This window comes from Fragaria vesca, linkage group LG1 (genome assembly GCF_000184155.1).
Source record: "Fragaria vesca subsp. vesca linkage group LG1, FraVesHawaii_1.0, whole genome shotgun sequence".
In the NCBI taxonomy this organism is placed as follows: domain Eukaryota; kingdom Viridiplantae; phylum Streptophyta; class Magnoliopsida; order Rosales; family Rosaceae; genus Fragaria; species Fragaria vesca.
The window spans coordinates 6,224,957-6,239,124 of record NC_020491.1 but is presented as its reverse complement, the minus strand read 5'-3'; the positions used below and the strand labels follow the sequence as shown (position 1 = coordinate 6,239,124).

The window sequence follows — 14,168 nt, the reverse complement described above, 5'->3', positions numbered from 1 at the left end:
AGAAGAATTTGAGGCATAGTTACATATGCTTGGGATTGTTTGCAAGAATTGAATTTGGTTTGCTTTTATTACTTATGTTATTGTAATGGACTAATGGTTGTTTTTATTTTTTAGACATTATTATCTCTTAAATATTGTAATATTTTATGGACTATTTTTATTATTTTAGACATTATATATTAGATTATATGTTTTAAAATAATAAAAAGCCGAGTACTCCCCGAGTACTCGGCCGAGTACTCCTCTACTCGCTACTCACCGGCCGGCCGACCGACTACCGAGTAGCGAGTTTTAGAACCTTGGTCATGTTAGCTTCAAATTATGGTGTTAGATTGATAACATGTTAATCCAATGTATAACATGTTCCTCTCATCTCGTATTTGTTAGGTGCATGTATGTATATATACTATTCTAGAAGAATTGAATTATGCATCAGTTTGCTTGCTGAGGAAAAGGCAGTGGAGTTGCTTTCATGGACTATGGAGCCCTTTATTTTGTTAGTTTATGTTGAGATAAGAATAATTTTATATTATTTGTGGTGCAGCTGCACAAATCTAAGGGGGAGCATGTCATCATATGACTTGAGGATTCTCTCATATAAATCAATGAGTGAATGAGATGCTCTCTTTGCACTTTCCATGATCTTAATGATTCACCGTGTGTGTGAATGTCTGGATCTTGTCTAGCAAGTATCAATGAAGACAGGAAAGAACACATAAGTTGATGGAGGCCCTTTCTATGTCTCCTAGTTGCCTGCAAGCTGCAATTGAGTAGGACAAAAATCTTCTACAGTGATATAAGCTAGAGTTAATAAAATAAAGTAAAGGAGGGATGTTTCATATATGTTTAAAGATGAGCTAATCTTGGCTTTAATAAGTACCATTATGTTACAATATCATTGGCTTATTAGCCAGCCAGCAACTAGATTATATAATGGAAATTGTTTGAGGTAGTTAATTTGGCAAGCTGCTTGCTGCTTGTTGTGGGCAATGAAGCTACATATTATTACTTGTGTAGTCGGTTGTGTATAAAACAACTTTCCAAGCCCATAAACCAGTAGGCGCCCCACCGTGGTCAAGACAACCGAGGCCGCCATAGGGCTCCCATCACTGAGTAGGATGGGCCTGGCCCGACCTCGGTGACAGCATTGGGCCGGGAACGGTCTCAGAAGGCAAGGAAGCTGGCATGGGTATTTGAAGTAACAGTAAAGGCAGTTGTCCCACATCAGTTTTCGAGTAAAGAGAACTCACTCTGGGCCATAAATATGGCCCAGCCACCAGCTTGTCAGGTAACATTAACTGCTCTAATAATTACATTCAGCAAACAGAGACTAACTTAATCATCAGAGGAGGAAAGACCGGAAGCCCCCGGTCGTCCTTGTATCTGCGGGTCAACGGGAAGATAGTTAACCACCTAACGGACACGCCATCAGCTTCTACGGCCCTATTCGGGATTGTACAGAAACAGGCCCGGCCTTGGCCCAGTGCAGACAGTGCCCACGCACCAAGCCCAAGGCTGAAAGGGCCCAATTTTTTTTTTTTTTTTTCATTTGTTATATTAATTAATATATACTTATCATTAATATAAAATAAAAAAATAAAACCATAATTATAGGGTTTGGAAAACCCTATTGTCGCTCAACTCTTCTCCTCTTTTTTACATCTTTATTTCTCCATTCTCCAACAAAAATCTTCTTTCAATCTCTTCTTCTCTCTCCAACTCTTAATCTTCTCATCTTCTGATTCCTTCTACAATTCAAATACCCGTTACATCAATTATGGAGAAATTTGTTGTAGCAATAAAGGAGTTCGATTGGCGATTGATGTTCTCCAGAACCAAAAATCTTTTGTCTACTCTCTCTATAAATTGTTCATGATCATTTGAAATTTTTCATCCTCTCTTAATTTCGCACTCTTAATTTCACATCTCCTCTCTCACAATCCAGTTTTTAAATATTGTAGTCATTGGACATAAGGATCCTCTGAGTTTCACCACTCTGAATTCTTCTTTTTGGGTCTTGCCATTGAAAAAGGTGGCTTCGAATTTCTTTTTTTTTATATATTTTATATTTCCTTTCTGAAATCATGCATTTGAGATACATGAAATTTATATATGAAATTGTTCTTATGTTTTTGCAGAGAAGATTTGAATTTGGAAATGTGCGTCGGATCTTGGGTAGTTGGATTTGATAGAAAGAATTGAAGGTAGCAATGCTTCACTATCTACGTTCTATTTTTCTATTACTTTATTTTAATTTTTAGTTTAAAGCAACATTCTATTACTTCATTGTACCTATTACCGTGGCATCTGCAGAAAAGAGTTTTTCAAAATAAAAGATGATAAATCTTATTTGCGGACAACTATGACTCAAGATAGGTTGAATGGATTAGCAATATTGAGTATTGAAAAGAATATGTTGAAAGCTATTGATGTTGAACATATAGTTGATGATTTTGCTTCTAAAAATGCAAGAAGAAGTCATTTCAGATGAGATGTGGTTTATATGTGATCTTTATGCAGGTACAAGAGTTGCAGGTTGATACTTATTCTTGTCTTCGTGGTTATCTGGTTTGTTTCGTTTATTCTCATGTATTTGTTCTTTATAATTCCAGAAACAAGGAGCATGGTGTGAATATGTCATGGGATGGTCTACTCTCAGTCAAGGTGATCATACAAGAAAAGCACTAGGAGGTACTTAGTTTCAGCTTAGATTTCTCTTTGGTTTGTCATTGTAATCCTTTTAATTTTTTTTATCTTTTAAGGGGTATTGGTTTTATGTCCCCCCCCCCCCCCATTGTACCATCTTTTAGCATATCAATAAAAAATTTCATGTGCATTTGGGTAGGTTCGAAACCCCGAAAAAAATTATATAAGGGGCACATTTATTTTTCCCACACTGGGCCTTGGATCTTTCAGGACCGACCCTGTACAGAAACAACTTGACTGCAGTAAATTCTCGATGGAAGTCGGAGTCTACTCTGCGGTGCTACGTATATGTCAATTTAAGGGCTATGTTTCATTATATGTAACTAATCAAACACGTCATTTGTTTGAGTTCTTAAATATATTTATTTTTTTCTCGTATATCTTTTAACATCTTGTTACGTGTGATCCCTTAGAGTTATTCTTCGTCAAACAGAGGCCAAGTTTTACATTCGATCATGGTGTCGAGATAGAGATGTAAACCGAACACACATAATTTTCAAGACTTTTGAAGACAGATATAATTGCTTCCCTAGAGTAAAAAGGAAACTATAGAACCATTGTTTTCTCCTTTGTCTTTTGCGAGAACGTGCAATTCTTAAAAGGCAAAGGACGGTGTCCCTATTTCCGAAAACGGTACTTTCTGTCTTGACAGTGTATCTTACTCAACTCAAGTGCTAAGCGAACTAACTACATCCAAAAGCGCTTTTCTGCTTAAGCAAACCAAAAGTGCTTTTCTCCTAATTCTCCTGTCTGGATATTGCAACAGTAAGAGAAACACATTCATTAGTTTAAGCAGGAAGCAAGGAATTGGTTGCTGCTGATCGTATCAAAATTCTGTGGTTGCTATAGCTGCTTCTGTTTCTGCTTCTGTTTAATTCGATCTGCTGAGTGCTGCATGCTCAATGTCTATCTATATTCTTTGTGCTTTATTCCCAGAATCCAGCGATATGTCTTTTGGAAACCCTAATTTGAAAACCCTAATTGCCTACCCTCCTCTAATCAGATCAGAGACTCATCAGAGCTCTAGCTTCAATCATATCAAATATTGTGAAAAAATTTGATGCTATTTCATCCCCTACTATAGACTAATAAAACAAAGTAGCAAATTAACCCAGACTACTTAATTAATCACTGTTTGTTTTCATCTAATCACGGGATGATGAGCTATACTATAAGAGGATGATTATATTGAACAGTGTATGAATACTAGAGTGGTCCTGTGGTGGTTGATTATGTAGGTCGGAATATATATGTAGGGTTGAAATATATAAGCATGCACTGTCTTATCCATGGTCATGTAGTGAAGAAGAAGACCAAAAAATTTCCTTTCTTATGCTAATAAACTTTCTGCATCATTCAGAACTTGAAGTTAAAATGGGTGCCGGGCCAACCTCTATTATATGCGTATGTTATACTTGACAGAATCTAACATAGTAATCAAGAACATGCATGGGTGCTGGCCAGCCAACTTCATATCCAAAATTGACTACAGTCTTCAATTATTGTTAGACTGATTATTCTTCACCATCAGTATAGGTAAATCGAGATTCATAAGGTAAATGAAGTTGTCATTAGTATGGTGAAACAATTAACATAGAGATCGATTGCAGATTTACCCCATGTCATTTTAATTAGTTTCATATTTTACACTGCTAATAAGTTCACGAAGACAGGTACCGTACCTTATATTATTATCAATCTGCAAAGAGAGAAGCCAAACAAGATTTTGTGCAAATGAGATTCCTGGTAACTTATATTACATTATTAATCTGCGTCTACATACATTAAACTAATATTGCTCAAAATTAACACATAAATAAATTACTCTAGCTAGCTAGCTCTACAAGACATGCTTGGCCTGATTTATGCTTGAATCTGAAAAATTCTTTGTCCAGGGGAAAGTATTCTCTTGGGATCAAATAGTGCTTTCCTTTTCTCGAAGGTTTTCCACTTCGAGCCAAAATGCTTCATCCAACCTTGCTGTGTTTTGTGGTCTGGAAGATACTGCTTAACATCAATACCAGCCTTAACACAAAACTCTAATATCTCTTTGTTCTGCTCATCAAATGCCTTCCATTCATCAAACCCAGTTGCATGCAAAAATCCTATGGTGTAAAACACATCTTCTTCGGGTACAACTGCCGACATTTTCTCATTCCACCTGCATTTCAATTAGTTTCAGAAGATTAACTATTTTGTTCATCAAAATGTTTTATTTATCGTTAAATGGTGAAAATTAAGAAAGGTAATCTTACTTGCTTCTGTTCATGGGATAAACGAGGACAGGTCCAGTGGTAATATTTCTCTTCAGAACAATGTCCCTGAACACTCCTTGATCAAAGTCCGCGATGCGACTCTTTGGAATAAAGAGATTAAGCCATGGATGAGGAACATCCCATTGTCCTTCTGACTGAAGCTTCAGCTCTCCGCTTCGAACTCGATTCAGAAATTCGACATACGACGCATCATTTTCAAACTTAAAACCAGGAAGATAGTTTAACCCGTTCAATAGATTTTGGACCTCCTACAAAAGAAAAATTGTTCAAAATATTAGATCCATTTTGTCCTTTTTTTCTTGTGTAATTTTTCAACGATTACTGTAATGGTAGAATATATGGTTACCTTGTCCACAGTGGATTCAGTTTGATGATCGTAATATTTGACGACTTCGAGGCAATATATGATGCCATGTTTGTTTACTCTGGAGATAATTTTTTTGTGTGAGGATTGAGGGAAAAATGAGGAAGCCCTCCAGTTATTCGGGGGACCCTGGTTAATTAGTAGTGAGCCTTCTATATAATCGAGGGCATTGCTTTGTTGTCTCCCATTGATTGAGATTAAACGTTCTTGGTCTCTGGAAAACGCAGAGAAGTCACTGTAAAGCATTCGCACCCACTTGACCTGCAAGATCGACCAAAATATATTCAGCAAATTTAGTGGAAAGTGACATATAACAAAAACTTTAATCAAACTCCCTTAAGTTTAAAGGACCAAATTATAAAGGGGTCGCCGTTCATGGGGTCCGACCCCAAGAAAATAAGAAAAGTCGGGCAAGAAAGGAATAGAAGAAGCAGAAGAAGAAGAGTCCTTGTGTGATGGCTGAGATGTTCACGTTTAAGTGACATAGATTAAGTCACTTTTATATTAGGTTGTGGCTTTGAACATGGCAAACTTGTCACGCATTAGTGTACTTAATCAACTATGAACGATTAGTTTAATCACAAAGACAAAGGTCCAAGTCAATTTACCTATGCCTAATGCCTGCGCAGAATATAAAAATATGCGTACGTACCCTTGTTGGTGCTGGCTCTAGTGCAATTCTGGCTCTGGATATAACCCCAAACTGACCTAGCCCTCCAAGAACCCCATAGAAAAGCTCTGCGTTGTTGTTTGGGGAGCAAGTCACAAAATCCCCTTCTCCTGAAAGAAACACAAAACCCTAGCCAGTTATAATCACAAACTCTAAAAGCAGAGCTATAATACCATGAATACGAGACCAGTAGTAGTGCTGGGAATATATATAAACTCCAGCCAACATAATCAAGTAGGTTGATAATAACAACCCACTTGTTAATTAATCATGATTAATTAGTGATTAATTAACAAATTTAGAGGGACTAGTTTCGTACCGCGGTTATGATCATGATCAGCTTGCCTGAACCAACAAAATTCTAAGATTTTCTTCGATCCCAAACGCGTGGGACCTCAGTGAAACCATCTTCAAACAACTGGGTTTGATTATTTATGCTTGTCAACAACTATTTTGTATTCTTACAAACAAGGTTGTCATCACTCTAATCGATCCCCCAGATGAACCAGAATACTATTTCAGTGAGTATTAATTCTAATATGCACAAATGATTAGTACTAATCGAATCATGGCACAGATAGCTAAATCATACCAGTGACAACATCCATTTCGTAGACATTGCTGATCTGAGGGCCGAACCGAAACGTCTGTCCGCCGATTCCGGCGTTCGACAGCGTCCCTCCGACGGTCAGGTACAAGTAGTCCGTCCACGTCACCGGCGACAGCCCATGTTCTAATGTGGCATGCAGAACATCGACCCAGAGCTGCTCGCCTCCGACGTCCGCGTAGTAAACCGTCACGTCGTCTTTGCTGGTTGTCGAAACCACTTCGATTCCGGAGGAGCCGTGTTGGTTTCGTAACGACGACATTTCGACCACGACTCCATTACGAGCCATGGCCTGTCCCCGTGTTGAGTGGCCCTGGCCTTTCGCGGCCACGCCAAACGGCACGGAGACATTGTTGGCGAACTTGATGAGTGACGAAATGTCGTGTATGGAAGAAGGGTAGAGAACGGCGGCAGGGTTTTCGCTGTGGATGTGGCCGTAGTCAGTGGAAGCTAGTCTAATGGCTTCGTGGTCGTCACGGAGACGGTAGCCAACGGTGGAGATGAGGCGGCTCATGATGAACAAGGCTATGAGGTATGTTAGGAATAAGGAAGAATTCTCAGCCATGGAAGATGAGAAAAAGAGGCAGAGAAGGGAGGCAGGCAGGAGATAAAGGGATGAAGAAAGAGAGAGGTATATATAGGGGGAGGGGAAATAAAGCTGCATGAGAACCGAGGGTGAAAATCTTGCATTGGCAGAGAATGCAATCTTTGGCGTTTAAGCTTCAACACGTAGTGGTTTTTCAAAGATACGCAAAGTACAGGATTGGATTCATCATTTATTTCTCTCTCTCTCTCTTCTTTTTTTTCTTTTCCTTCTGATGTCGTCATGAATTACTCGTGCAATCGATCTTTGGAAATTTGAATGCAAAAGCCATGTGTGATCATCACGAAGATTCTCAGCAATCCACAGAATGGTTACTCTAGCTAGCAGCTTGTTTAGCTCTATCAAATCTGGCCAAATTTGGAGGTGTGGGATTCATTTTAGCCGTCTGATCGATTGTGATGCTCTCTAGGTCAATGGTACGTCAAGTTGGGTCAATGTTCATATTTGTGTGTCTAGATTGTTATTCAAAGGTCTTTGTTTTCTAATTTTCTAAAAATTGGATGGAGGATATGCATGGTCAAAAAATGTGGTCATCATGAAAAGGATCTTAAAGATTCGGTTGGATTTTGAGGTTCATGGAACGAATTTTGTAGGACAAAAATTGTGGGAGACAGTATACGAGATTTTTCTTCAATCCAAGATTTGTTGTGTGAATCTACAACTACAAGTTATGGGTTAAAGTCAGTGGTGATATAATTACCAGCTAGCTCGTTGTTTTTTCCATACGTACGTCACTTGGAAAATTGCCATTTTGTTTCAGTTGCGTAAGCACATGTTCACAGCGAATCAGATAATAAAATGGAAAGCAAAGTTCATGTAATAGATTCAGTTTAACAACCATGCATCATGACCTTCAATAATTTTGTACATGACCTTCAATGTACACTACCATAATATGCCACACATCTTATATGGACAATAGGGGTATTGCAATCCCATAAAATCTCATATATATGTGGCAATTTTCCTTTATTTTTCACTAACACCCTCATTTGCCACATTTACGGGAAATTGCAACACCTATATTGCCCACATAAGATGTGTGATCTTTGTTTCATATTGTGATAGTGGTACATACTTGTAATCACTGAAGCATGCATATATCAAGATTTGTTTCACATTCTAAGTGAGAGGGTCAAACATATTCTGCATAACTTAGAAAACTACAAGCAAATATACCTCTTTCACTTGGACTCTCAAGGAAACTAAGGCATTTCAATGAACAAAATAAAACGATTAAGCTTATTAAGATTAGATGGGATTCACAGAAGGAACATCAGTGTCTAATAAAGAAGTTTTGAGTGCGTTGCATGCATGCATAAAAATATAGCAAGAAAACAACATCATGCCATGCACACAGAGAGAATCTGTTAGTATTAATTCTGGTGGCATTTTGACGCTGCATGTTTAGTTAGTTCTTTCATGGCGTACAAGTTTATCATGTTGATGCTTCATTGCAACAGAAAACACACCTATTATATATATAAGAACGAACCGTCTGGTAGTGATTTATTAACTATGTTCTGTTTTGTACTTATGGAATTGTTTTTTTTTTTGGGTGGGTCAGGTTGTACTTATATGTAGCCAGAGATTTTTCCATGTCTTAAGCAAAGGTCGATTATGATTAACAAATACATATAGATCGATCAATATTAATCAACATATTAATCTTTGACCCAAAGATCTCACAAGTACAGATTATGCTCTATATTAGCATAATTCACTCAGAATAATCTGTACGTACTATAATATTACCCTATTATTAAGAAATTGTACGTACTACAATATACCCTATTATTAAGAATGTAATGTTTACCAATGCATGCGCACCATGCTTAATTTGATGCTTAACCTAAAATCATCCCTGATGAAGCTACTTGCCGAATGTTATAACTAATTAGAAAATATATAGAATATATTGTATATTATTGGAATATATATTAGTTGATACATACACACAATAATTAAGTGTTTTAAAACAAGACCGTCTTTCCCGTCTACTCGTCTAGCGGCATCTAGACGCTCCAAGGCTGCCCTCTGTCTTGGGAAACGCCTAACGATTTTTCAAATCTTGATATATAATGTACATGTGTGTGTGATATATGTACATATAAGTGAAAGTGGATATATATATATATATAGGTCGTCAAGTTAATTAGCTTACCGTATTGAAAGCAAGATCTTAGAATCGTGAAAGCAAAGCTGTCATATACTCATTCTCATGCCCAAACAGTGATAGTTAGGTCTTACACCTAACAAAAAAATAAGGGGAAAAATGGCAGAAAAGGTTGATTGTATTATTTGAGTTTATATTCTCTTTGATTTGGAACATAGATGATCAGCCTAATTAAAATACCTTATGAATAAGTATATATCTACTACGTACCCTAGCTAGAAGGCAAACGCACACTATTTAAATCTAATGGTGACTTTGGAAACAATCTGAATCATTGCAGGATTATAAAACAAATGGAATCGAAGCAAGTAATATGTATAGATCGAGTACTCTCTTGTTCTTCTTCTTCTTCTTTCTTCGATAAGACCATTAGACCACAATACATAAATCGAGTACTTGTACACACACACACCCTAGTGTGGGAAACTTAATAAACTTATAGATCGAGTACTCTCTTCTTCTTCTCAATAGTTAGGGAAAACCTAAATTAGGTGGGATTTTGACTTGACCGAGCTTATGAACACCAATTCGCATCACCCCCAAATCCGTGGGAGATCCTCTCTAGGTATTACAGTTTATCCATCGTTTATACTAGTAGTAGTTGAGGTACGTACATAGCGTTGTGTATGCGTCATGCATGACGTCAGGGTTGAGCTAAATCTAATTAACTTAATTATCGATGAGGAAGCAGCTTCATATATATTCATGGAAGTTGATCCAGGTCAAAAAATCTAAACCTTGAACATCTGTAATGACCCTGACAAACTAGCTAGCTATATATGTTTGGTGACAACTATATTTCACCAAATATATAACGTATTTGATGCGTACGTACTTGTCCCGCTACATATGTATGAATCTGAACTATACAAATCAAGTTTGTCAAATTGTGGACTTTGAAAAAAGGGATATCTTCAATTCTCAAGATTTAGAGTATCTGTTCTAACAGCGAAATGGCAATGCAGTATACACTGAGTTTCTCGATGTCATCGTACGCTTCTTCATTTGATGTGTGTGTGTGATGTGTGTATGAGACTATGAGAGGGTTCTTGATTATCTGAGATATTGGAAATCTCTATAGGGATCTCCACTGTTACATACTATGTCGATCACATAGACACATACTATCCATATAGTTAAGGTAGCTAGCAGCAAGCCCTCTCGTACTGCTGCGATCATACTCCGTTTGCAAATGTGAAAGTCGATCGAGCTGGATATATGCTGTAAAGTGATCGATGTATAGTAGAAACTACAAAGCTTGAGCCTTGATGCGCTAGCTGTAACTGTTTTGTTGTGATGCAACTCAATCCAAGTCATTGTACCTTTGGTCAAGACTGTGAAGCTAATCGATCTCATGCATGGAGTTGAGAATCAAGTGAGCTGTTATCCATGTAGAGTACGTACAAACTACAAAGCTCTCGTATTTTCGTTGTTTTATTGTGTAACTCGATACATACAGGTCATTTGTACGTGTGGTTCAAGATTGAGAAGTTGATCTCACGTACAGGTCGAGTAGTTGAGAGTAAATCCATTGCTAGAGTTCAAGATTAGCAATGCAACTCTTTCCAGTGCCGATAGAAATGGTTGGTCGACGAAATATCATCATGATCCTGGAACTAAAGAAGAAGAAGAAGGTGATCGATTAGGTTTGTGCACACATGCGAGTACATGGCATTGTGCACTTAGGTAATGATCGAGGAGGAAATTAAGCTTGTGTGTAAAGCTAGCTTGACAAAACGAACCCACATCGATCATGAGCAAAATTGCAGGATAGCCCCAGTATTTTGATACTGTCTCGTATTATGGAGGTTCTTTAGGAAACAGTAGTGATGAGAGAGAGAGAGAGAGAGAGGGGCCGAGAAGGAAAAAGGTATATTCAGAAAATGGACCCATATCCGTTTCGGGATTCTGTAGTTGGATGGAAACTAGAAATGGTAATAGGGTTTACTTCTCACATTTACCCGTGATGCGATTAAGTTTGAGAATCGTAGCCGAATCTCTCATGCACATTATATCTTCGTACAAAATCTCTCATTCTGACAAACTAGCTAGCTATGTTTGGTGACAACTATATTTCACCAAATATATAACGTACTTGTCCCGCTACATTTATATGAATCTGAACTATACAAATCAAGTTTGTCAAATTGTGGACTTTGAAAAAAGGGATATCTAATTCTCAAGATTTAGAGTATCTGTTCTAACAGCGAAATGGCAATGCTCGATGTCATCGGGGGCCGTACGCTTCTTCATCATATATATGATGTGTGTGTGTAATGTGTATATGAGATTATGAGAGGGTTCTTAATTACTGAGATATTGAAAATCTCTATAGGGATCCACACAGTGTTACATACTATATATGTCGATCACATACTATCCATATATAGGATGATTTGTAGTGTAACGTATGTCACATCCCGACCCTTATATTTTTACCTTATTTACTAGCTTAATTATAATAAGAATTTTACCGTCTCCGTCATTGAGTTAATAGTTTAATTAGTCCCTAGAGGAATTTCGGGGACGATTATGTGCGGAGGATTATTCGTAGGAGAAAGTTACGACGACGGTAAAAATAGTAAATTTTAGCTAGTAAAAGGTAATTTTTTTATTCGGGTATTATTTTTTGGGGTGTTTCAATAGTATCAGAGACACTCTGCCATGTGGTGCGAGTGTACCGATGAGGGCGTCGGACTCCTAAGGGGGGTGGATTGTAATATCCCACATCGGCCAAACGGAGAGGGATTATGTGCTGTATATGTACATGCCCACCTTCAATCTAACACGAGGTCTTTTGGTGGCTCAGCGACTTCTGAGGGGATGAGTACTCCGAGGTTAAGCATGTTGATGTTAGAGCAATCCCATGATGGGTGACCTACTGGGAAGCTGCTCCTGAGCTACTGGAAACAAAATCGTGAGGGTCGGTGGGCCCAAAGCAGATAATATCGTGTTACGGCGGAATGGGTCCTAGGGTGTGACAAATGGTATCATAGCCACTCTGCCGTGTGGTGCGAGTGTGCCGACGAGGGCGTCGGACTCCCAAGGGGGGTGGATTGTAATATCCCACATCGGCCAAACAGAGAGGGGTTATGTGCTGTATATGTACATGCCCACCTCCAATCTAACACGAGGCATTTTGGTGGCTCAGCGGCTTCGGAGGGGATAGGTACTCCGAGGTTAAGCATGTTGATGCTAGAGCAATCCCAGGATGGGTGACCTACTGGGAAGCTACTCTTGAGCTGCCGGAAACAAAACCGTGAGGGCCGGTGGGCCCAAAACGGACAATATCGTGTTACGGCGGAATGGATCCTGGGGTGTGACAACATATGAATTCTGGTTGGTCCCCTCCCACTGGCTGGAGCTAGTATTTTTGCTTCTCATAACTCTGTTGAGGAAGCTGAAACAGATGCGGTGCTACATGGTATTTTGCTTGCTGCACACCACAACTTGAAGGGCATAAGTCTAGAATGCGACTCTCATGAGTCTATGGAAAAGGCGCTAAGAGACTCGAATGCTACGCACAACTGGAGGATATCCCCCTTATTATTGAGGATAAACAATCTGCTCTTTATGTTTAACTCGGTGTGCTGGAATTGGATTCCAAGAGAAGCTAATCGTGCAGCAAATTAAATTAGACAAATTGAAGAAGTGCTCTTCGGATTGGACCAACAAGCCCCCTTCTTCTATTGTTTCTGTTATGAGAAATAATGGACTCCCTGGTCCACCGGTTGATGTTACTGTTTTGTAATGGTTACTATTGTGCTTTTCTTTTTTTTAGTTGTTTTGAAACCAATTGGCAATGGTTGAAAGTTGCCCAAACCCTTATAAATCCACAGACAATGTCTCATATTCCCGATGTGGGATTAATAACTCAACACGTCCCCGCAGGTTGGTGAATTTTCAAGCCTAACACGTGGACAATATTTGGATGACGTGGAGTACGTGTGGTCATTGGGTTTCACACGTGGACGTGGGTAACCCGCTCTGATATCATGATAAAGTAGTCTTGAGTTCACATCCAAAATCAATTGGTGATAGATAGAGTTGCCCAAACCCTTATAAATCCACAGGCAAAGTTTCATATTTCTGATGTGGGATTGATATCTCAACATATTCCTGTTGTATTCTTCTTTGCCTTGGTGGCTTAATATAAGTATGTTTCAGACCCAAAAAAATAAAAAAATACTATCCATATATAGCTAAGCTTGATGCGATAGCTGTAACTGTTTTGTTGTGATACAACTCAATCCAAGTCATTGTACGTGTGGTCAAGACTGTTAAGCTAATCGATCTCATGCATGGAGTTGAGAATGAAGTGAGCTGTTATACATGTATAGTACGTACAAACTACAAAGCTCTCGTATTCAGGTCGTTGTTTTCTTGTGTAACTCGATACATACAGGTCATTTGTACCTGCATGTGGTTCAAGATTGTGAAGTTAATCACACGTACAGATCGAGTAGTTGAGAATAAATTCATTGTTAGAGTTCAAGATTAGCAATGCAACTCTTTCCAGTGCCAATAGAAGTGGTTGGTCGACGAAATATCTTCATGCATGATCCTTGAACTAAAGAAGAAGAAGAAGGTGATCGATTAGGTTTGTGCACACATGCGAGTACATGGCATTGTGAACTTAGGTAATGATCGAGGAGGATAGCCACAGTACTTTGACACTGTCTCGTATTACGGAGGTTCTTTAGGAAACAGTAGTGATAATAGAGAGAGAGAGAGAGGAGGGGAGGGGGGGGGAGGGGGGGGGGGG

At 38.6% G+C, this 14,168-nt stretch overlaps 1 protein-coding gene across 1 annotated transcript; it reads right to left on the bottom strand.

Moving 5' to 3' along the window:
• Window positions 1-4,569: 4,569 nt before the first annotated feature.
• LOC101302306 (cytokinin dehydrogenase 3-like) lies at window positions 4,570-7,188 on the bottom strand. Its single transcript, XM_004288904.1, has 5 exons — window positions 6,609-7,188; window positions 5,999-6,126; window positions 5,329-5,607; window positions 4,962-5,230; window positions 4,570-4,867 (listed from the first exon to the last, which is right to left on the bottom strand). The coding sequence occupies exons 1-5, from the start codon at window positions 7,186-7,188 to the stop codon at window positions 4,570-4,572; spliced, it is 1,554 nt and encodes a 517-aa protein (XP_004288952.1).
• Window positions 7,189-14,168: the final 6,980 nt, after the last annotated feature.